This window comes from Hoplias malabaricus, chromosome 1 (genome assembly GCF_029633855.1).
Source record: "Hoplias malabaricus isolate fHopMal1 chromosome 1, fHopMal1.hap1, whole genome shotgun sequence".
Lineage (NCBI taxonomy): Eukaryota > Metazoa > Chordata > Actinopteri > Characiformes > Erythrinidae > Hoplias > Hoplias malabaricus.
Window position 1 is genome coordinate 58,394,402 of NC_089800.1, and position 23,413 is coordinate 58,417,814.

The window sequence follows — 23,413 nt, forward strand, 5'->3', positions numbered from 1 at the left end:
TTGTTCTGCATTTTTAGGAATTGTCCCATTTGTCTGTAATCATAAATTATGTAATACGAAACGTAATATTTACAGTTGTCAAAAAACCAATGTGATTACATAGACCTATGATTTCAGAGTAAAAAATTTAGTTTAGTTATAAAGTGCACTGCAGCTTAAAATATTTTCTGACTATCGCAAAAAAGTGCAGTCAATTAGACCAGAAATCATTTATATAAATAAGCTTTAAAGCAAAAAGTTTAAAAAATAAATAAATAAAAATAGATTAGAATATCAAGACTCCTCCTTATATAAAATCCTCACATGTCAAAGTTTGAAATTGTGGGAAAAAAAAAGAAAAGAAAAATGTAGGAAAAGGCTAAAACTTATACTAATACTGTGCCTTTTTTAAAAAATTAATTACCATTAAGAAAATGAGTGAAAAAGTGTTTATTAAAAATAAATTTATAGGAAATTACACATTCATTTCCATGAAAATTCTAGGCAATCTTAGTGTGCAGATACTGTACAATAAATTATTTACATATTCTCAATATGAAACAGTTATTTAAGAAAATTTAAATTTAGGAAATAAAACACAGAAGTGATATCCACAAAAAACAACAGTGGATAAAAACAACACTAACATTTTAATTTAAATGGTCTGGAGTTGATAAGATCTGTGTCCTTTTTTTAGCAGGTATCCTTGTTCATTGAGTGCGCTGATGAAACTCTCAAAGTCAACCACCTGTAAACACTGTGTGAATGAGTAATACAGAAGAAAGTAATGTATGTGAGTTAAGTAATAACCAATGTACATATAGACTCGTCACCTGAATTTGGAGTTCTTTGGCCAGTTGTCGCAGCTCTGGAAAGTCAAACATTGTTTTGCGGGTACGCTCAGCAATTTGGTTCAATGCCACAACAAATTTCTTGACTTTTGATCTGTTGCTCATTCCAGACCCAAGCTGAGATCGGTCAAAGTCCAGCCGACCAAATTCATCAGAATATGTATCTGTTAAACTATCCAAAATAACAAAACAATAGTACTTTACTAAGAATGACATTTGCACAATTGTGACCAATACAGAGCATCAACATTTGTTTTGATAATATATGTGTGTTTGTTTTTTTTTGTTGTTGTTGTTTATAGATTCAGATACATACAATTCTCTGGTGGGGAATAACTGAGTTACCTGTGTTTCATAATCTCCACCACATCCTCTGCATCACTTTGTGTAGCTTTCTCTCGAAGTTCAAGACGTGCCCTTGCCTTAAAAACAGAGAGAAATCCGGCAAAACTGGATTAATACATTTCAAACATTTAAGAATGACCAAATAACATGACCCAACCAGCTGTTACCTCAGTGAGTCGAATGAGGGACTCCAGCTGGCGTGTTGTGATGGGGGTGCTGTCAGCCGATTGGTTCTGTTTGCGCAGTTCCAGATAGAAGTCCTGAATGACCTGTGCAGCTTCAGCTGAGAGATTGGGATGGACATAGTGCCGGGCATAACCCACATACTTTCGCAGGAGCTGGTGGGGAATTGGGTCAAAATTCTCACCAGGAAGCACCTAAGTGTAAAACAAATGTTAATGAAATTAAATAAAATTTTTGTTTTTTACTTGATGCTAATTAAAATTGAATATTGATCATTTTAAAGAATTTATTGATAATTTATTACTCCCATACACTAATGAAAAAATATAGAAATGACTGCTTATTGTTTGTAATCTTCCCAAAATGTATTTGGTTCATGTATATTACTTTGAGTCTGTCCGAAAGAGGCTTGTCTGATGGAATCTCCAGAATGGATATATTGGCTTCTTGGGTGCAATTCCTGGTGACTGTGGCACTGCTAACTGTGTTTTTTTTACCAGAACGCATAGCCATGACATGTTCTGACAGCATATGGTCATGGTCTTCATTTGGAGTGTCCAGAAGGATGAAGACCAGGTCAAATCTGGATAGTAATGCACTACCCATCCTGTGCAGAGACATGAAACCTGTCAGCACTTCCAAATATGCATGATTTCAGTGATTTTAGAGGGAATTAAGTTGCTATGTTACACAACATGTTAGAATTAATTAACAATGCTCACTTAAGATTCTCAGATACAGTCTTAGCCTTATTGTAATGGCCTCCCACTGGGTTAGCAGCAGCAATGATTGATGTACGAGCTGGAAGAGTGCAGACAATGCCAGCTTTGGCTAAGCTTATGCTTTGCTGTTCCATAGCTTCCAACAAAGCTTGGTGTTGATTCCCCATCTTATCAAATTCATCAATGCAACATATCCCTAGAAAGATAAAAACAAAATTCCGCTCCGCATGAACAACCCAGTAAAAAAAAAAAACACTCGGTGTTGTTTAATGGTGTATAAATACCTTGATCTGCTAACACCAAAGCACCAGCTTCAAGCGCATAATCTCCAGAGCCGCTGTCCCTGGACAAAGAGACAGTCAGACCTGAGGAGGTGGTAGTGTTGCCACAGACATAGATACCACGTGGAGAAACATTACATACAGCCTGCAAAAACATGCAAGGAGAAGATATTACTACAGTATATAAACAAACCACAATGAATCCCTACAATAAATGTTCTTGCTAGTTAAAAAAAAAAAAAAAAAAAAAAAAAAAAAAAAAAAAAAAAAAAAACACAGCCCAAAAATATATACCTGTAACATCTGACTTTTTCCCAGTCCAGGATCTCCTACAACAAGTACATGTGGATCTCCTCTTATGGGAATTCGGTTCTTATCATCCACATACTTCTGGCAGCCTCCAAATAAAGCCAAAACTAATCCTGCTTTAACAAGCTACACACACACAGCACAACATTGATATGAATTATGAATATGAATTAACAACAGACGAGCTACTATGTCTGATTTTACATCTAGACGTTTTGACCAACAAGGTAGGTCAATAGTGTGCAACAGAGTGGACAATGAGTTGCTTAAAAAACTCCAGCAGCACTGCTACGTCTGATCGAATCCTACCACCGCAACATACACTGTGTTGACTCTATTAGTGTGTGTGTGTGTGTGTGTGTGTGTGAGAGAGTGTGTGTGAGTGAGATAACTCACCAAATGGCCAAAGATGCCTGGACAAAGAGAACTGCAAAGAAATATTGAAGTTTTAACATATATTTAGAGGTATGCATGAAAATTAGAACAAGGGGCTATAAGACGTATTGACAGTACTTATGTTTTCCTCACTACAAATGCAATTTACTGCAAAAGTCAATCAAATAGTTCCTCACTTGACAATTAACTTGAAAAGCTCCTCTTGTGCTTGAATCTCCTGGATACCATACAGGTCTTTGAGTGAAAATTCCACTGATGCCTCCTGGCCTTCTGGTTCGGAGGAAGATTTGTTTTTTTGGCCTTTTGAGTTACTGACAGAATTTGCATCAATATACAACAGGAACATGCACTTATCCTTTTTACTTCGAGCACTCCCTAAGAGAAGGCAAAAACTTAAATTGAATGGTTACAGAAAGTGATTCACCAATCAAAGTTGCATGACATGGAAAACAATGTGCAATAGTACTGATGAACATCCTAATACTGATGTGCAAATGGATATAAAATTTAACTTAATTTCCAGTTGGGAAAAATCCAGTTAATTTAAAATAGAACAAAGAAAATATTTCATATGTTAAAACTGGGAAATTTTACTGTTACCATTTTGAATTTGATGCCAGCAACCCAGAGAAATCTCTATTACTGAATTTATTTAATTGAAGGGATAGTTCCTTAAGATTTAATTTTAAAGGGGCTCCTATAGATACACACCACACAATTATATATATATAAAATGTATATGTATGTATGTATGTCATATACAATGAACTAGACCCAAAACCAAGATTGTGACCTTTGGTCCCTCAGGAAGCACTGCATTAAGAACATAATTCCATCTTTTTAAATGTGAACTTGATTAATTTGAAGTTTAAAAAAGAAAAGCATATCCCTTGTATTATTAAGGTACCTTCCTCGTTGGATACTTTAATAACTCCTGTAATGGTGACCATGTCTCCTGGAACACAACTGTCCACTAGGTCCTGAGTGAGTTCACACTCAATAGTGCGAGGAATACGTCCTGATTCACGCTGGTCATCTGATATAAGCTCCTGAATCCTGAAAAATGGAGAGAGAAGCTCTGCTCCATCACTCTAATCGACTAAATAAAATTTATCACAATGACATACTGTCATTAATCATGATTAATCGCAAGTTAACATACTAGTATTTCCTTGTGTTTTTTGGAAGGGGGATAAAACAAAAAAAGATGTACAGTGGTATGCTAGACAAACAGGGTTTCTTTTATTAACTTTATAATAACATTTTAGAGTAATATTTATTATATATGGATTGGAATCTCTCAATTTGTTAAGTAAAAGTTTCAGGGAGAGGGCTAACATCAAACATGGTACCTCCATATTCCAGCTTCAACAACTTTGTAAAAGATAAATATGTGATTATGTAATGAAGCAATTATTTTTGCACATGTGCAAGCAAGAGAGAAAAAAAGAGAGAGAGATAGAGAGAAAAAGAGAGTGTGAGAGAGGATGAGAGCTAATTATGAGATTTAATCCATATTTTAGCATAAAAGTAATGTAATCTACATGACAGCACTTTGTATTTCATAATCATGACAAGAAATAATAGGGTGGGGAACTGTTGACCTCGACTGGGGACGTCACCAGACGGTGGAAGGAATACTTCGAGGATCTTCTCAATCCCACCGGCACGTCTTCCGCAGAGGAAGCAGAGCTTGGGGACCCCGGGGGGGGCTCGTCTATCACTGGGGCTGAAGTGGCCAAGGTGGTAGGGAAACTCCTTGGTGGTAGGGCCCCGGGGGTGGATGAGGTTCACCCCGGGTTCCTCAAGGCTCTGGATGTTGTGGGGCTGTCCTGGTTGACACGTCTTTGCAACATCGCGTGGACATCGGGGGCAGTGCCTCTGGACTGGCAGACTGGGGTGGTGGTTCCCCTTTTTAAAAAGGGGGATCGGAGGGTGTGTTCCAACTATAGGGGGATCACACTCCTCAGCCTCCCCGGTAAGGTCTATGCGGGGGTACTGGAGAAGAGAGTCCGACCGATAGTTGAACCTCGGATCCAGGAGGAACAATGCGGATTCCGCCCCGGTCGTGGAACACAGGACCAGCTCTTTACCCTCGCTAGGATCCTGGAGGGTGCATGGGAGTTTGCTCAACCAGTCTACATGTGTTTTGTGGATCTGGAGAAGGCATTCGACCGTGTCCCTCGGGGTATTCTGTGGGGGGTGCTCAGGGAGTATGGGGTACTGGGCTCTTTGTTACGAGCTATCCAGTCCCTGTACAAACAGAGCAGGAGTCTGGTTCGTATGGCTGGCAGTAAGTCCGACTGGTTTCCAGTCGGAGTTGGACTCCGTCAGGGCTGCCCGTTGTCACCGGTTCTGTTCACAATTTTTATGGACAGAATTTCTCGGCGTAGCCAAGTGGCGGAGGGTGTCCGGTTTGGTGGTCTCAGGATCCCATGTCTGCTTTTTGCAGATGATGTGGTCTTGTTGGCTTCATCGAGCCGGGACCTCCAGCTCTTGCTGGACCAGTTTGCAGCCGAGTGTGAAGCGGTAGGGATGAGGATCAGTACCTCCAAGTCCGAGTCCATGGTACTCAGTCGGAAAAGGGTGGAGTGCTCTCTCCAGGTTGGAAGTGAGATCCTGCCTCAAGTGGAGGAGTTTAAATACCTCGGGGTCTTGTTCACGAGTGAGGGAAAGATGGAGCGTGAGATTGACAGGCGGATCGGTGCAGCGTCAGCAGTAATGCGGGCTCTGTACCGGTCCGTTGTGGTGAAGAAAGAGCTGAGCAGAAAAGCAAAGCTCTCGATTTACCGGTCAATCTACGTCCCAACCCTCACCTATGGTCACGAGCTTTGGGTAGTGACCGAAAGAACGAGATCGCGGGTACAAGCGGCTGAAATGAGTTTTCTCCGCAGGATGTCTGGACTCTCCCTTAGAGACAGGGTTAGGAGCTCGGACATCCGGGAGAGACTCGGAGTGGAGCCGCTGCTCCTCCACGTCGAGAGGAGCCAGTTGAGATGGTTCGGGCATCTGGTTCGGATGCCTCCTGGACGCCTTCCTGGAGAGGTGTTCCGGGCATGTCCAACGGGGAGGAGGCCCTGGGGCAGACCAAGAACACGCTGGAGAGACTATATGTCTCGACTGGCCTGGGAACGCCTCGGTATACCCCCGGAGGAGCTGGCGTCGGTGGCTGGGGAGAGGGAGGTCTGGGTTTCTTTGCTCCGACTGCTTCCCCCGCGACCCGGATCCGGATAAGCGGTGGATAATGGATGGACAAGAAATAACAGTACCATTTGGAATGGAGCATCTAATATTACTTGAACAAATATCTTACTTTATTGTCTGCCAGTCAGCTGTGAAAGTTAGTGGTGAACATCTGCTGGGGGTGAAGGTTCGGCTACGGCATTCTCTTTGCAGACACTGCAGAAAATAGTAACTAAATTACTCAGACAACAACCATTTGTCACTGCTCCCCAATAAATACTTGCAACAGACCTGTGGAAAGTCTGAATTAACACCTGAAAATAAAATATGTAGTGACAAACTAAGTTGTAATTTCAACTCCAGTGATAACAAGGAGCCTTTCTTTCAGATAAGTATGTATTCAAACATGGCAAATCTTAGGGATAAACAAATTTTATATAACTTGCAGTATATTTTCATTTACATTAAAGTATTTCTGTCGCTGAATATTTTCCTTAAATAAGACTTCTTTTATGTCACAGTGATTTGCATGATATGTTTACAGTATGAATGTGAAAGGTTGTGCGCTCTTTATTTTCATAAACTGTGTAGAATTAGGTAATAATCAACCCAGCCTCTATAGCTTAAAGCCCTGTAGTTTAAAGTGTCAGAAAATAGGTAAATCTTGTAAATTGGATTCATCTAACAGTTCCTAATTATAACTGGCGAGATATCTCAGGGACTAGAAAATACACTCTATGATGGCTCCAGGTCAAGGAGAGAGAGAGGAATTATGTGGAGCTCTGCACAGCTATTAACTGGCAAACTTGAACTAGCCAGATTTCTGTTTATTTTAGCTAAACAGATTAGAACCTGTGTCAAGGCATACATTTTACAGTGTCCCCTGGTAGAGATATATATTTCTTTATTTTAGTTTAGTCATGAGATTTATGAGAACAAGTCATGGTAGAAAAGTTAATTGGCATTTCATTTTCTGTCCTAATTTACTAATCAGTTATCAAAACTTTCATGATTAATTGAATAGTCTAACATTTATGTCCACTAGAAGCAACAGCAGAACATGTGTTCTTATTTTACCTTAGTGGGTGTGGTGTATTTCCCATCAGGCAGAGGCAAACTCTGAGTCTCACCACAGCTGTTACAGATAAAAGCCATCTTAATGCAGAGCGGTTTAATGTTGCTCACTCTCACCACTGTCCCCCGAATAGCCACAAATTTGCCATATAAATTGGCTCTGAGCAACTTCAGTGGGGTCAGAGGCTCATAGTTATAGATCCTGGAGGAACAAAATAATTAGGTTTGGTCATAAAGCACTCATATGCATTTTTAAACTGCATATTATATTTGTACTATTGCTGTTTCCATTTTATGTAATACATACTCTGCACAGAGAATAAAATTAAAGCAACCGTCAGAGCAGAAAAATAAAAACTACCTAGCACTTATGTGAGGTATGTTGATAATAGGTGTAGCATCTGTAGGAAGCCCCTCTTGGACTTTTAGTTCATCAGCATGCCTTTCCAGATCCTTTGTCAGAACCTGTAGTGAAGGGGAGGGTCTATAGCTTTATGTTTATTAAAAACTATTGCTGACATTTGTCTACTGTGTTTTTTGCTAATGATTAGTAATGATGCTTAAACCCACCTGATGAATGGCTAAACCCAAGCAGTCGAGTGTCTTTTCAGGCATTTCTCTGAGCTCACGAGCAAGATTAGGAAGAGCCATAGAAATCTGTTTGTTCAAGAGTAGGTCTCTGTAGTCGACCAGAATGCTCCCTTTTCTTTCAATTTCATCCTAACAAGAAATAAACAGTTCTCTATTACCTCTTTTTAGGCATAATCAAAATAAGAAGACTGTTTATGACAGTACCTTATCATATAGATCAATTTGTGATGTGAAGTATTGCTCAAATGCCTTTATCTTCTCAACATAAGGTGCTGATTCAACGAAACCTTAAAAAAACAACAAAGATTAAAACATTTACCAGATTCAAGTATGTATAGAAATAAAACGTTTTAAAAAGAAATTATTTTTACAGTAAGTTTATATTCCATATGGGTCTAGGAAAAATTAAAGACTAAACAAAATGAAATAACCAAACATATAAACCTTCAGAGAAGTAGAGCCTCCATCCCTTGTAGGGACATGATATATCAAGTGTGGCTTGTGTTACACGATGAATTGGTGAAGCAAACTCTGCACCTGTCCAAGGAAAAGAATGACTGATGACAGCAGCTATACCTTATCACACAAGGGGAAAAATGAAAGTAGTGCTTGTCCAAGCTAAATTTACTAAACGTAAACTAACAATTGGGAGAAGTCATGGCTTAATTGTTAGAAAATTGGGCTTGGGATAGGAAATTCACTTGTATGACCCCCATAACTTGCAGGGAAACTGGGGCTGGGGGAGTGTAGCAGTGCCATCTCCTCCCTCAATCTATGACTGAAGTGCTTCTGAGAAACACCTACAGCTGTGCCTGAGTGCACTAGTGTGTACATGTGTGTTCACTGCTATGGATGGGTTGAATGCAGATGACAATATACACACATTCACGTTTCATGTTTACACAATATCAGTTTAAAATACATAGCTAATTTGATGCCAAATCTTCACCATGTTGTGTGTTTTCAGGTAAACGGCTGCTCCCTCCTCTTCCCCATGGACGACCTCTCCAGCCTCTACTTTGTCCTCCATTCCAACCTCCTCCTCCTCGCCATCCACCCCTTCCCCCACGATCAGAGCCTTTTCCACCCCTCCATGAGCCAGAACCAACTCTGCCCCTCCAAGAACTTCTTGCAGCTCCCTGTTCATTCATGTTTAGCAGCTGTTAGAAAAAGAAAATGACAGTGAAAAGAAAAACACTTAATACATGTAGGGTTTAAGATATGTGATAGGATTAGAGCTGTAACAAAAATATCTCTGGTAAAATCAGAACAGTATTTTAAATGACAAATAAATTGTGATAAATAAATTGGGGTCCAGGCAATTTATAGGCCTATAAATATATATTATAGCCCGAGTCTACGTTAAATGTATGTATCAGTTTTAAAGAAATATAATATGCTCTGTACAGCGGAGTTAATTAACCAGCTGAACCACAGCCTCTTCAGAGAAACGCACTGATGTCAACAGGACATGGGTGTAATTACTAACGTTACTTGAGTTCAATCATAGACAACGAAGCGGGACACAGAAAACATTCACACTCGTATCCCATAATCATAAACACAAACAATGATCTACAAAATAGTAGATTTAGGTAGAGAAGGCAAAAAGAAGACAACACTAACAGGTTGATAAAACGGAACTATTCAGGGCTAAAACTAGTTCGAAGACTGAATGTCTACATACCACACTAACAAAGGTCCTCCCCTGAAGTAATCATTAGTGAAGCGTTGCTGACCTACGGTCCTGTATCTGTCACTGATCTTCGTTACACGAGTTTATTTTGGCGCCGGTGTTGTGACAAAATCTTATACCGTCAAATGTTGCCGCCTTGGGCTTAAACGCGCATGCGTAGTGTGTAGAATCCAATTCTTTCCAACAAAAAAACTGACACTCTCGCGATATTTCGATATGCCGTTTTGAAAAAATAGGGAAAAAAGTCAAAATGTGAACTGCATACAACATTACTTGTTTTGTTTTTTTTGCTTCATGCTTAATACGGGTTGCTTTATTTTGTACCGCTTGATATGTTTTGACATGTTGAAAGGCTATACTAATTTAGTAAATATATTTTTATTCCCTTATGTTTGAGTATTTTAAAAAATGCTACAAATATCTACACTCCAATGTAATATACTCTTTAATATAATCCAATGTACATTCTCCTTTTGGAGAAATTAGAATGATATACAGATATTCTGGTGACACTATTCAAATTACACCCTGCTCATTCATATTGTGTGTATTTTTACCCTAAAAATTATACTGCTTTTCAACAGGCTCCATGTGTGTGGGAGTATATGGAAGTGTATCAGTAAAGTTAAAACGAATGTGTCTTATGCAAAGTTATTTTTCTATAATTCATATTTTTATTTAAAGTAACGTGTTTCATTTGATTATACTCAAAAATAATTAAAATGATATTCACATAATAATAGAATATGCTTTTCTTTTGCATTAGCACCGCTACTGAGCTCTGTTCTGTGGAAGAATAACAGTACTACTTAGCAACATTAAAATGAAAAATACAAAATGGCAATGTATTCCTACGTTTACATTTAAATCCCATTAATACATGCCAGCTTAAGCTCAAAATTCAAATCCACATTTACATTTTCATTCTACATTTGGTTGAATATTTATTTCAAAACACTGAAATTTGAACCCGGTTTGTACTCTAGTGATACTAAACAGGGCTACAAAGACATGTGGCATTTTATTTGATCCAAAAGCTTGTTTTAATATTAATATTTACAATTTCCCATATGTGCACAGGAAGCACTTAATGGCTTGGTATCAGTACTGTTACCCTCAGATCTTATTCGGGTATAACCATCCATCCATCCATTCATTATCTGTAACCCTTATCCAGTTCAGGGTCGCGGGGGGTCCAGAGCCTACCTGGAATCATCGGGCGCAAGGCGGGAACACACCCTGGAGGGGACGCCAGTTCGGGTATAACCGTCTCTGTAAAGTTGCCTTTCAGTTCAAGCCCATTACCCCGTATAATCGAAAGGTGGCGCATGTCAACAGGCACTCACGACGACAAGCTTGTGTTGTTTTTCTACCCGTTTTCAGACAATCCTAGCTCCTCCTGCACTACCAGTGTATAATAGTTTAGCCATTTGTACCACAAGACTCTGCAGTGCCCTTGACCTAACAGCCAATCATTGCTAAGAAGAGGCTGGGTTTGTCGGAATACGGGTAGACGAAATAACGCGTCGAGCTTTCTTCAGCACCACAGCAGCAGGGACGGACATCATCATCATCTAGATTCATTTTGGGTCGAGTCATTTACACGATAACGCTCCGTCCGGAAACGCAGAGAGACAGAAACAGACATGGACAACTCCGGCAAAGAAAAAGAGGCCATGCAGCTGATGGCTGAAGCAGACAAAAAAGTCAAGTCATCAGGGTCCTTTCTCGGAGGGATGTTCGGGTGAGCTGCTGGTTAGCCGTGATGCTAAAATTCATACTGCGATAATGAAGACGGTGACGACGGTGTTAGTGATCTGGCATTTAAACCGGTTGTTTGGCTACGAACGTGGCTTTGCCCGCATTTGATCTCTTTCCAGATAATGCATCGTCTATGTTCGTAAAATTTAACAATCTGTGGTGCCTTAAAAACAACACCATGTCCCTGTGGAGCTTTGCATACATATCTCTCAATGTCATATGGCCATGTTTGCCATGTATAAACAATACAGCAGTGTCCAACTACTGTATGGCGTATCAGTTGACAGCATAATCCAGTGCATGACACAGTCATCTTTTTTTATAACACAGTTTGTGATTTTTTTTTTGCAGAGGCAACCACAAGGTAGAAGATGCATGTGAGATGTATGCAAGAGCTGCCAACATGTTCAAAATGGCCAAGAACTGGAGTGGTAAGATATGAATAACAGAATCTGTACATCCATAAAAATAAATTATTGGTTGTCATGTTCTTCTACCCTGGTGGTGTCCATTATTTTTGTCATCTAGCTGCAGGCAATGCTTTCTGTCAGGCTGCAAGGCTTCATATGCAAATGCAAAACAAGCTGGATGCTGCCACCAGCTTTGTTGATGCTGGCAATGCTTACAAGAAGGCGGATCCCCAAGGTGAAAATAATCTATACTATGTAATGTAAATGACAGCTGAAAATTTTATTTAATCTTCCATTATGGCTCCTGACTGAGTGTACATGTACCATGGGCTACTATAAAACATTCAAATGTTTTAGCCTCAGGCAGAAACATCTGGAAATTAATGGTTCGTCATCTATAAAATCATTATTAGTGCAATCAGTGAAATATATCTCTGCACCACTTGTATATATGGATGTGAAAATATCTGTTTTTATTCCAAAAATCAATGTAAGTACTGATACTCCAGAAATAACTTGTATTAGTTGGCAATCAGTAAAAATCTGAATTGTGCTGTTTTATGGCTCCCTGTTTCAAATGCCCTAACTCAGTTTTACTCGTCACTAACAATTTAATCTATTTTTTTCTTAATGCACCAAATAGAGGCTATCAACTGCTTAAATGCAGCCATCGACATTTATACAGACATGGTAAGGCAAAAGCAGGATTAAGTGGTTAGGATAATCTCTCGTCTACTTATGACAAAGAACTTCTTCCTTCCTGTTATGCTTGTGTTGTTTAAGTCTCACTCTGATCTTACAGGGACGATTCACAATTGCAGCCAAACACCATATGACGATTGCAGAAGTGTACGAGTCTGAACTAGTGGATATTGAAAAGGTGAGATTTACTTGTAAATGTGTTTAATACCTAAACATAGACAGATGCTCTAGTCTGATGACAGAAAACATTTATTTCTAATTTAAGACATCAATTTGATCCTTATTTGCCATACATTTCTGGAATTATCACACTTACAAGCTCATTTTTACTTAATAGCAAATAAACAAATCAAAGGTACGTCACAAAAAAAGTAGTTTAATAGCTGAACCTTACATTATTTGAATTAGTAGCATATTTTTTCCAAGATCAAGTAGAGGAAAAAATATGGAATCAATCAATTTAAATCAAGTTATGTTCACAGTATTTTGTTGCTCATCCCTTGGGCTCCAATTGTTTAATGGACTTCAATAATGAAAAGTGGTGTTCTACATCAAGCTGCTTCCACCTTTCTCCAACTCTCACCAGTGCTGACAGATCAGCTTTGCAGGATGGAGTCTTATCATGGACCAGTTTTTGTTTTCCCAATATAAACTGAAAATTGGACTGAAATCTAGACCCTGCTGGCCATGCCACTGAGGTGATATGCCTTTCCTGAAGAAAAGCTTTAATACTCTTTGCTTTATGGCAAATGCATTATTATCCTGAAAAACTGCTTCATCACAAAACCTATTTTCTATCCATAGAGTGAGAAGTGTCCAAAATAACGATGTATGGCAGTGCACTAATATTTGAGGTAATTATTGAGGTAATGAATTGATATGCACCCCCAAGTCATAAAGGAGGGTGGTATTTGATTGTTTCATTCTTGCAGATCAGTGGTTCTCAATCTTGGTCTTGGTGGGTCTTTTCCCTGCATGTTGTAATATTCTCCTCACTCCATCACACCCACTACAACTTCGGAAGGAGTTATTAATTAGTTCATTAGTTACATCAGGTGTGTTGGTAGCAAAGGAATCTTTAAAATACGCAGGACAGTGACCCTTCAGGACTGGGATGGAGAAAATTTCTAGACAAAATTTCCAGCATCATCTTCTTGACAAATGCAGATTCATGAAACGTCACTGATTTAGCCTTGTTTTCTTATGTTTATGTATTAGACTTTTCTAAATCAGATTAATTCAAATAATTTAAGCTAAACTTCATTGATCCAAAGGAAATGTGTCTTGGACACATAGAGAACCTATTGTTATAAAACTGGTAACAACCAATATATGCGCTGAATTTCATATATTAAAGTTGTTTATTTGCTACAAAAAAAAAAAAAAAAACATTTGCAAGTGTGGTGATTCCATAATTTTTTCCAAGGGTGGTGGACGTATTTTAGTGAATGTAACAGTTAGTGAATGTTAATTGACTTTGACATGGAAGCTATTTCCATTCATTAATCAAGATGCAATGATTCTAAAAAGATGCATTGAAACCATTTCCTATGTTTAGAACCCTGTGTTAAAATCAAAATGCAAAATAACCACATTTTTACATTAAAAAGACTTTTCTGTAGAGAATTTTAATGATATAAAATCTAAAGTGTATGCACCCAACTGGTACTGAAATTGTTGAGCAATCTGAGATGGCTATAAAGAAATTAATATTATGATTCAAACTGTAAATATTTTTAGCATTAGATCATCACAAGAAACATGTTCTCATGCAAGGTCAATTTAACCATCACAATTGTAATATCAGTTGAATTCTTATATTTACATACACCATATCCCAAAAGTTATGGTTTAGCAGTATGTACATTTATTATGAAGCAGTATAAGCTAAGGGGATGGCCTGGGAACACCGACACCTTTATAAGGTGTGAGGTGTAAGGTAACACTTCTCCTGATGTAATGCCACTTCGTAATGCACACCAGTGTAAATGTTTCACAATTATATTAATACACGTTTCTAAACTGATATAAAGTCTATATTGGAGCCAAAAACAATCTCTTTTTGAATAAGATAAAAAAAAACATGAAATATTTCATATTTCCTAGTATTGTGTTTTATGTTTTATTGACATATATGGACTATTCTGTCAAAACCTTTACTTGGCAGCTGTGTCACCCCGGGGCGACTAGTGCCTTTATAAATTTTCAGCTTCTGTTGATAATTTGTAATTCCTTTTTTGTATTCTGCCATTATTGTGCCATTTTGTCTCATTTCATGCTCAAGATGACTGACATAATGCTACTTCGAAAGAGATTTGCTTCTCAAGCTTATATATAATAAGCCTCTATACATAAACCTTGATTATCCAATATGAAATTCAGAGTTTATACTTACACGTAGGCCTGGGCGCTAAAACATTTGCAATATGTATCACCGTAGATATGCTATCCGTAATGCTATAAAAAGTTTTTGATAGAACATCTGATAGTTTCAATTAAATGCATTAAATATGACCCACCAGGACCAGCACATAATGAATATGCAGCATTTGGCTTTATGAACACACCCCATGTGTGCTCCCACATTGACTCTTAAATAGCCTGCCAGATCCCTTAATAATGGACCGAGTGACACGCAAACAGCCGCTCACATAGAATTCCGTTGCCTCTTGAACAGACTGAGTGGGAACTGTGGATAACACGGTGGTCAGCTCACCAGTTGGGCAGTTCTTATCAGAACATGCACTGTACTGACCAAGTATAGTGCTGTACATTGATTTGTGGTGAATAAAGTGTGGATTACTTGTGTGCTTGTCAAAAGTGAGGTGATCTGTTTGGAGCTTTAGTCTACAAGCTGTAAGTGAGCTATTAAAAAATTACACCTCATATTATGCAGAGGCTACCTACAATGCTACACAGTAAATAATATCATTTAAATATTTGCAACTAACAAAATTGAGAACAGTGGGGTGATTGTGATCTCAGTATAAAAAGAGTTGTAGTATCTGCTAACAACTACAACATCAACAAAGTCATACATATCATTTTACATTCTTCCGACAGACCACTTTGAAATGATATCTGTTTATTTGTTACTGAAATGTTCCATAAAATGACTCAGCATGTGTTCATACAGTTAACTCTAGCATGTAGACTGAACTGCTGTGACGTGATGTAAGAATGATAGAGCTTTTCAAAGTTTTGAAAGTTTTTCTCGGTAGCCTTCTTTTTCATTACCTGGGCAGGATCATCAAAAACTAGTTTACATAGGTCTAGTGTTATATTTTGTTGTGGATTTTATTCATTTACATATTATGCATGTACATTCTGTTTTGATAAATATTTAAATATTTTAAATAATTATAATTAAATAATTTATATTAAAAACAATTGGTGTATTCACTTTTCAATCATTTTAGAAGGATTTCATTTAAATGTACTAGAGTATTACAACATTTTATATCAGATTAATGATTTATCTACATAGAACAAATTATTGTAATAATATTTTTATTAATATTGCCCAGGCTTACTTACATGTCATTTTTACTGTATGCATCAATGCATCAGTTTTTAAGGAAATCCTAAATAAATAAATAAATATTAGGCTCCAGAAGTTATTTTCCACAACACACACAGTTTTTTCATGATTGAGGTGTTAAATCCTCTATAATGTTTCAGAATGCTAGTTTATTAACTCCAGATACAGATGAATGATGTACAATATAATTAACATTGTAACTTGCATTGTAATTGCACTCTTTGAAATTGTGATTTCAATATAAAGATGATTAATAATTCATTCCATGTCTTACCATTATTAAAATAGAGCCATTTTTGTCTTAACATTCTAGTTTAAGCCAGGCTATCTTGCTACACAGGGAAATTAAAAACGTCACAATACTAACTCTCTGTGGTGTTCGGCTTCAGGCTATTGCTCATTATGAACAGGCAGCTGATTATTACAAAGGAGAGGAATCAAACAGGTATTACTTTATTATCTTATTAAATACACTGCATGTGATCTTTGTGACAAGCTTTATAATTTTGTTTTAATTTATTTTTTAACCTCTACATTGATTGTAGCTGCTCCGTATACCCACACCCCCGCTCTAACACTGTAACAAGATACAGTAATTGTATCTTATTTAATGTAGTGTGTATGAACTTTGTGGCAAACAATATTGTTTATTTTAGATTTCAATTTTTTTTTTGTTCATATTACAAACCCTGAATTAGCTTAATGCCAGGTTAAATAGCTTCTTAGCCTTTTAAAACTGAAAATAATCAACATATCCCCAGCAGCAACTGTAGAAAAGTAAAGTTTCAGACTGCCATTAATTTTTACTTTTCTTCATCATTAAACATTTTACACAATATATTTTTTAGGCCTGTCTCTTTAGCTACCTAAACATATTATAGCAGGAAGACATAGGTTAGTTTAAGTTTGTATGACATGTCTCAGTACATAATGTTATAAATGTATTTTTCTAAATAATCATTAAGCTTCAAGAACTCTGCAAAGAATTGTTTTATTTTCTTACAGCTCTGCTAACAAATGTCTTCTGAAAGTTGGGTTTTATTGCGCACAGCTGGAGCAGTATCCAAAAGCAATTGAAATCTTTGAGCAGGTTTGTGATTCAGTTTTGCACTGATTTTAACTTTGAAAGGCATATTAAATTATATACAGTACAAATATACATTTAATCTCTAACCAGGTTGCAACCAGTACAATGGATAACCCATTACTGAAATACAATGCAAAAGAGTACTTCTGGAAAGCTTCACTGTGCCACTTCATTGTGGATGAACTAAATGCAAAGGTTAGTGTCTTCTCAACTGAAGTGGTCTAACACATTTGGACCTGTAATGTTTTTTAACACATGCTTCACATACAAATATATACTTACAGCTTGCCATAGAGAAGTATGAGAGTATGTTTCCAGCATTTTCAGACTCTAGAGAATGTAAACTTTTAAAGGTAAGATTAACTTTTTTAATTACTTTTTTTAACTAATAAGCAAGTTTTGCTCTGTAAAGTGTTTTGTCCATTTTTCTTTGTTTAGAAACTACTTGAAGCGCATGAGGAGCAAAACAGTGAAGCATTCACTGAGGCTGTAAGTTTTCCTTTCAAGTCTGGATGTCTGTAATGTTGAACATTTATAGTCATAGGAACATTTCAAAGTTTACTTACTTTGCGATTTGTATTTTGAGTGATAAATTATCTGCCCTCTGCCTCCATTTCAGGTAAAGGAGTTTGACTCTATCTCTCGCCTGGACCAGTGGCAGACCACTATGCTGCTGCGTATCAAGAAAACGATCCAGGGAGATGGTGGTGACCTGAAGTGAGATGAAATTAACACTGTGGAACACACCCCCCACCCCATACTTATTGTTCTTGTGTGACAATCTGGTTGAACACTTCTTTAGTAATGCTAGCTCAGACATGTGCCCCGATGCCAGTCTTTTTCCTATTTGCCAGTTCAGTGGTAGATAATTCTGTATTAAGACTGGTATTCAGGATACCTGAGTTACAAACTGTGTCAATATTGTCAATATCACAGAGGTTATCCTTCAAAGTTCTATTTATTGGCTGGTGTTGTCCTCTATCCCTTTAACTCAACGTTTAATTAATCTTAACCACATTCTTTGGTCAAACTCTTCACTTGGTGTGTGGCATGAAAAAAAAGAGAAAACCAACAGAGCTTACATCTCTATAATGTTCACCTTAATGTTGTCGCTGGCATTGTCTTGCATGGTAGATATTCGTGTTTAAGAATGTGGCCTCATGATTGTGCAATTTATTTTGAGATCATATAAGATTTAATACATTTTCAGCTGATAATTTGTATTGCTTTTTATGTGTTTTGCCATTATTGTGTCATTTTGTCTCATATGTTGCCTGTTTTACATGCTCATTCTGTCTGTCAAGAGTAGAATATTATACGTTATCTCATTGCAAGTGTCTCTGGCTCATCACATACACACACACACACAGAACAATCACTGGATTAGGAACATTCACCTTGTATCTACATTCATTGTACATTTTATCAGCTCCACAGAACATACAGGAGCACTTTGCAAATCTAAAATTACAGACTGTAGTCCATCCATTTCTCTGCGTACTTTCATAACCCCATTTCACCTTACCCTTCAATACCCAGGATCCCGTAGGATCACCACAGAGAAAATATGATTTGGGTGGTGGATCATTCTCAGTGCTGCAGTGACACTAACGTGGTGGTGATGTGTTAGTGTGTGTTTCACTGTTACGGGTAGATCAGACACAGCAGAGCTCCTGGAATTTTTTTAAAGCCCTCAGTGTCCATGGGCAGTATCCAGATAACAGAGTCCTGTGTCCACTGATGAAAGTATAGAGGACATACAGATGAACTAGTGTGTGTAACTGTAGATCTACAAAGTTCCTGTAAGGTCGTTGGAGCTGATAAAATGGACTATGAGTGTAGATAGGTGTTTCTAACCCAGTGAATGGTGTGTGTGTGTGTGGTTTTGTTTGTTAGATTGTGTTTTATGTTGCTATTTTATTATTGCCCATGTCTAGTTATTGTGTTCTTCACCTTCTTGAAAAACTGCTGTCAGTTAGGCCTATCGTTTTGGTCATCCAATAAAGGTATTGATTTTCGCTTTTGAGTTATATTGATATTTTGGACTTTGCGTTAAATTTGGTTCTACTGACAGTATCTTTATTCTCATAGTCACACCTGAAGCATGTAGTGTCCTGTGGACGTCAGGGAACACATAAATGGGAAATAAACACATAGTGATCTCTTACTGGGATACTGCAACTTGTATTAAATGTGTTTTGTTGTGTGATACCCAATAAATAATAACGAAATGTTAAATTCGTTGTCCGGACTTTATTTTGCTTATCATTAGATATTACATCTGTAATTGATCTAGTGTTTGTTTCGTTTTGTTATTTTTAGAAAACGGCGTTTTTTTTATTTAATGTTAGTGTTCGACGGAGAGCTGTTTAAGAAGCTAACGGCTACAGCTAATGTTACCTGTTATTTCTCTCAGCCAAGTTACTGTTTAAATTCAGGGTTATTTACCTCTTGTTTTGACACCGCTATGTCTTGTCTTTACTGTACACAGCCACTGAGTAACATAAAAGGTATAAGAGTTGGGAATAATGTGCTGTTACAGAGCGTAGGAAAAAACGTTTTCAGGGCCGCTAACGTTCACAGCGGCCAGCAGCTCCAGTGTAAGGTAAAGGGAAAACCCGAGCCTAAGAGCAACGGTTCGGTAACCGCTTTCTTTCGTGGTCGTGTGCAAAACTGGATTAGAAGCTCAATATTTCTGGTGCCAAAAACAGTAAATTAGTTTACATTCATTTATTTGTTTGAATTTGATATTTTATTTTTCTATTCCAGCTAATATTGCAAACTTATTGTGCAAGGAATATTTTTCTTTTTGTTTGTTTTTGTCATTTTCAGCACCCTTCTTTATTTCTCCTTTTGAGGTATTTTCCATCTCTAGATATTTGCGGTCTGTGGCCGTCTACCATCAGCTACCTGTCCACCCAAATCTGAGTCACTTCAGTGACAGTGTCATTGAGGGTGTGATGGTCTATGTGTTCTTTGGCCAGAGTTATGGAAACATGCACACGTATGTCCGGACCTGCAAAGGCTTAGATGAAGGAGAAGCTTCACAACTCTTTTATCAGATGGTGTCTACTGTAGCACATTGTCACAGTAATGATGTTGTTCTACGTGACCTGAAATTAAGAAAATTTGTCTTTAAAAATCAAGAGAGGTGAGGAATCTGTTTTGTTTTGTTTGTAAAATCATTCAGAAAATATGAATTTCAGAGTTGAGCAAATTCGAAGAGCATATAAATATGGCCTTTTACATTTTCCTTATTTAGAGGGTTTATTTATTTTTAGGTTTATTTATTTTATCATTATTAGAAATTAAATCATTTAAGGCATACTTAGAAATGTTCAAATTACTGCCACCTGACTTATCAGTCGTGTTTTCAGTGCTGTATATTGATGTTTATTTATATAAGTATTTTTAGTATTATGAATGTATTTATTTGAATATATGTAGCTAAAATTTAGCCTTTTTGTTTATTTCTTGTAATGTACATTTTTAGTTTAACACAAACTGCATCTGTGAATATACTTCAGTGCATTTATTCATTCATTTATTTATTAGGACACATCTGACACTCTCCAACTTTGAGGATGCATATATAATAGAAAAAGGAGATGACTGTGTATATGGTAGACATGACTGTCATTTCTATATCAGTCCAGAGGGCCTACAAACTGAGGTCAAGCACTCAGGGAAAGCAGCAGACGTATGGAGTCTTGGAGTTATGTTATACACTATCCTTGTTGGACATTATCCTTTTAGGGACCTAGAATCCAATATTCTTTTCTGTAAAATCCAGAGGTGTGATTTTATACTTCCAGAGTTTCTGTCTCCTAAAGCCAAGTGTCTAATACAGAATATCTTTCGAGTGGACCCTTCAGAACGCCTCACAGCTCCAGAAATTCTGGACCATCCCTGGCTTTCCTTTCATGACTCTCAGAAAGTGTGGAGGACTATCTCCTACCAAGATGATGATCAAATTGTTCCACAGTTCTGTTGCTAAATAGCACTGTCAACTGATCTCAATCTGTGAAAGTGGGCTTACAGCAGTCAGTAATTGGCTGCATGGGAATCTGAAAGGAATTGAGAGGTTTTATATATTTATTTTTAAAACCCTTTGGCAAATCCTTGTAATTTTCTACCCTTAGTCATTGGAGATAATTGCAAATGTAGGGTGCTATTTTTAAACTTATTTAAAACTTTTTTTTTAAGTTTTGTCCAAGGTGCCATGACCACTAGATGGCCCTCACACTTTAAAAATAAAACCATCAATTCCACTCCTGTAAGAAAATCTTTAACTGGTTATCCAGGTACACATTCTTTTGTGGGAACTGAGGGCATAAATAATAGTTTAGACAAGACTGCCCGCTGTCTTATTTGTACTTTTTTGTTATTTGTTGAGGTTTCGTGCCTGTGTGGCTGGTCAAAGTGTTCCTTCTGTGTTGTTTTCGTGTGGTTTGATGTGGCGCTAGAGGGGGCTGTGGGACTGAAAACTATTTGCCTCGGGCTCGTTAACCGACAATAAGACACGCCCACAACAAGACCCACCCAGATACATGACCGTTGAAGTTTGTAAAACCGTTTGTCTTTTATTCAAAAAGAAATGCAATTGAAAGCTCCTGCGCCTTTTATCTTGGTAACTAGCTTTTAGAACCAGTATATTTTTAGTTTGCGGTTTTTTAACCTCTAAGTGAAAAGAGAATTTAGCTGGAATAACTTTCATTTTAATTAATGTATCATTTTATAATGTATACAACTATACAGTGACAAATGTCCCATGTAAAGATATAGTCAGTTTTAAAGCCGGTATAAAGAGCATAACACCATGTCATAAAAACAGTACTCTACAGTTATAATTAACACAGTTCACCAGCCACAAATGTCAATGCGTGATGCACCATGCTGTTTGAAGACATCGTGCCTCTGTGCCGCTCTGATAAACAGCGTAGAGAACACTATTAGGTGAACCCTTGAGCTGTTTTCTTTTTGTAAATTAGTCGATTTAACTTCTGATCTGTAATGCAGACTTGACCGTTGTGGTGTAGACATTTTGAGAACCATTGCACTGCTCTGCCATGTCACTTGCTTGTGTCACTTCAGTGAGGTGTAAGAATCCAGATTATGCCATGTTTATCATGTCTGAGCCATTTCAACTCACGCACATTTACAAATCTAAAATTCACTAAACGCGGTTCGCGTGTCACTACATCTGAGACCCAGCGCCATTTGGGCATTACTGTTTTAAATTAAACCCACATTGAATCTACGGAAAGTCATATGACAGTACTGAAATAAACACAGAGGAAAGCAGTAAGTCTTTTAGGTTTAACAAACCTGACGTGTTACCTTAGCTAACTTTAGTAACCGAGTTTTTTTCTCTTTTTCTATGCTTTCAGCTCTAATACAGCGTTTAAATGGAAGTAAACTGATATAAAATGTGTTGTATTTCTTTGAAACTTTTATATATTTCATACAAGATGTGCTGCTGTTAACTGGCACTCTCATTACACAGTATTATGTGGTTAATTGTGATGGTGCAACATGTGATGGGTCTGGTCTTTATAAGAATGTCCTTTTCTAGGTTTGTGTTCTGTAGTCTTTTTCATGGGAGTAACCTGTGTTAGGGGAGGCTGCACCTGCTAGTGGACACGTGCTGCAGTCTTTATACATAATATGTGTATTATATGGGATTATCCTGCAGTCTTTACAAATGAGAATATCTTGCAATTAAAAAATAGAGGGTGTGTCAATTTTATTTTGCTAGATCTACACTTTAAAAAGTAGCAAGGTCAGCAAAACTTTTAAAAATGTGTCCTAATAATTTAATCTATGTACATTTTTCGAATCGCCCATGTGCTAAAAGCTAAGACGCGAGGGACATTTCACTTTTACTGATTTTTGCCAAGGCTTTTATATGATTTTGTGGTACTGGTTATGGGACGCATGGAGATTCATGAACTGTTTGTAAATGGATAAGAAAATAGTGTCTTATAGTTGACACATCATGTATTACTATTAGGGTGGAGCCTAGCAGAAGAAGTATCTCAGTGGGCATGTCCTGTGTACTTGCAATGGGGATGTTTTGCAAATGGGGTATCCTGCAGGTTGACAGTGTTGTTGTCTTGCTGTGCACGCCCTGTTATGGGAGTTATTGGCAGTGGGAGTACCCTGAAATGGACGTGTCCTGTATTTTTGCGGTGCTACAGAGTACCTCGATAGGTAGTAGGAAGTCTTGTAATCTTGCAATGGAAGTGTCTTGTAATCAAAGTATCGTGGTGGGCGTGTCCCTATAACTGAAAGTGGGTGTG

At 37.6% G+C, this 23,413-nt stretch overlaps 4 protein-coding genes across 7 annotated transcripts in view; 3 read left to right on the plus strand and 1 right to left on the minus strand.

Annotated features, from left to right (window-relative positions):
* Positions 1-457: 457 nt before the first annotated feature.
* Positions 458-19,697, minus strand: mcm8 (minichromosome maintenance 8 homologous recombination repair factor). Of its 3 annotated transcripts, XM_066668146.1 has the most exons (20): positions 19,560-19,697; positions 17,678-17,823; positions 8,864-9,074; positions 8,359-8,451; positions 8,119-8,201; positions 7,894-8,043; positions 7,685-7,788; positions 7,327-7,525; positions 6,380-6,465; positions 3,974-4,122; positions 3,243-3,441; positions 3,067-3,097; positions 2,656-2,796; positions 2,365-2,506; positions 2,081-2,276; positions 1,746-1,965; positions 1,343-1,552; positions 1,176-1,252; positions 813-1,002; positions 458-727 (listed from the first exon to the last, which is right to left on the minus strand). In XM_066668146.1, exons 3-20 carry the CDS (start codon positions 9,063-9,065, stop codon positions 635-637), a joined length of 2,565 nt encoding a protein of 854 aa, XP_066524243.1. In that variant the 5' UTR covers positions 9,066-9,074; positions 17,678-17,823; positions 19,560-19,697; the 3' UTR covers positions 458-634. The 3 variants fall into 3 exon arrangements, with proteins under 3 accessions (XP_066524243.1, XP_066524251.1, XP_066524234.1); XM_066668154.1 differs by lacking the exons at positions 17,678-17,823; positions 19,560-19,697 and adding an exon at positions 10,817-10,949; XM_066668137.1 differs by lacking the exons at positions 17,678-17,823; positions 19,560-19,697 and adding an exon at positions 9,602-9,739.
* On the plus strand, positions 11,109-19,335 carry napba (N-ethylmaleimide-sensitive factor attachment protein, beta a). Its single transcript, XM_066668168.1, has 11 exons — positions 11,109-11,354; positions 11,723-11,802; positions 11,900-12,016; positions 12,425-12,471; positions 12,584-12,661; positions 16,414-16,469; positions 17,030-17,114; positions 17,202-17,306; positions 17,396-17,464; positions 17,550-17,600; positions 17,731-19,335. The coding sequence occupies exons 1-11, from the start codon at positions 11,257-11,259 to the stop codon at positions 17,830-17,832; spliced, it is 888 nt and encodes a 295-aa protein (XP_066524265.1). The 5' UTR covers positions 11,109-11,256; the 3' UTR covers positions 17,833-19,335.
* On the plus strand, positions 19,564-21,631 carry LOC136694532 (tribbles homolog 2-like). 2 transcript variants are annotated; one of them, XM_066668180.1, is made up of 3 exons: positions 19,564-19,716; positions 19,970-20,262; positions 20,667-21,631. In XM_066668180.1, exons 1-3 carry the CDS (start codon positions 19,579-19,581, stop codon positions 21,106-21,108), a joined length of 873 nt encoding a protein of 290 aa, XP_066524277.1. In that variant the 5' UTR covers positions 19,564-19,578; the 3' UTR covers positions 21,109-21,631. The 2 variants fall into 2 exon arrangements, with proteins under 2 accessions (XP_066524277.1, XP_066524286.1); XM_066668189.1 differs by lacking the exon at positions 19,564-19,716 and adding an exon at positions 19,737-19,821.
* LOC136694496 (kelch-like protein 29) overlaps positions 20,142-23,413 on the plus strand; it is a 106,680-nt gene continuing 103,408 nt past the window's right edge. Inside the window, exon 1 of the mRNA XM_066668124.1 lies at positions 20,142-20,262. The gene's annotated coding sequence lies outside the window, so the exon portion shown is untranslated. The remainder of the gene's footprint in view (positions 20,263-23,413) is intronic.

What these genes read in the sequence shown, in the direction of transcription:
- mcm8 (XM_066668146.1), bottom strand. Translation starts at nt 9,065, where the DNA reads ATGAATGAACAGGGAGCTGCAAGAAGTTCTTGGAGGGGCAGAGTTGGT. An exon ending in TTTGGTGTTAGCAGATCAAG is followed by an intron (nt 2,277 to 2,364) that starts GTATTTATACAC and finishes TTATCTTTCTAG; the next exon opens with GGATATGTTGCATTGATGAA. An exon ending in ACTGTATCTGAGAATCTTAA is followed by an intron (nt 1,966 to 2,080) that starts GTGAGCATTGTT and finishes GTCTCTGCACAG; the next exon opens with GATGGGTAGTGCATTACTAT.
- napba (XM_066668168.1), top strand. Translation starts at nt 11,257, where the DNA reads ATGGACAACTCCGGCAAAGAAAAAGAGGCCATGCAGCTGATGGCTGAA. An exon ending in TTTCTCGGAGGGATGTTCGG is followed by an intron (nt 11,355 to 11,722) that starts GTGAGCTGCTGG and finishes TTTTTTTTGCAG; the next exon opens with AGGCAACCACAAGGTAGAAG. An exon ending in GAGAATGTAAACTTTTAAAG is followed by an intron (nt 17,465 to 17,549) that starts GTAAGATTAACT and finishes TTCTTTGTTTAG; the next exon opens with AAACTACTTGAAGCGCATGA.
- LOC136694532 (XM_066668180.1), top strand. Translation starts at nt 19,579, where the DNA reads ATGTCTTGTCTTTACTGTACACAGCCACTGAGTAACATAAAAGGTATA. An exon ending in GCCAGCAGCTCCAGTGTAAG is followed by an intron (nt 19,717 to 19,969) that starts GTAAAGGGAAAA and finishes TCTCCTTTTGAG; the next exon opens with GTATTTTCCATCTCTAGATA. An exon ending in GTCTTTAAAAATCAAGAGAG is followed by an intron (nt 20,263 to 20,666) that starts GTGAGGAATCTG and finishes TTTATTTATTAG; the next exon opens with GACACATCTGACACTCTCCA.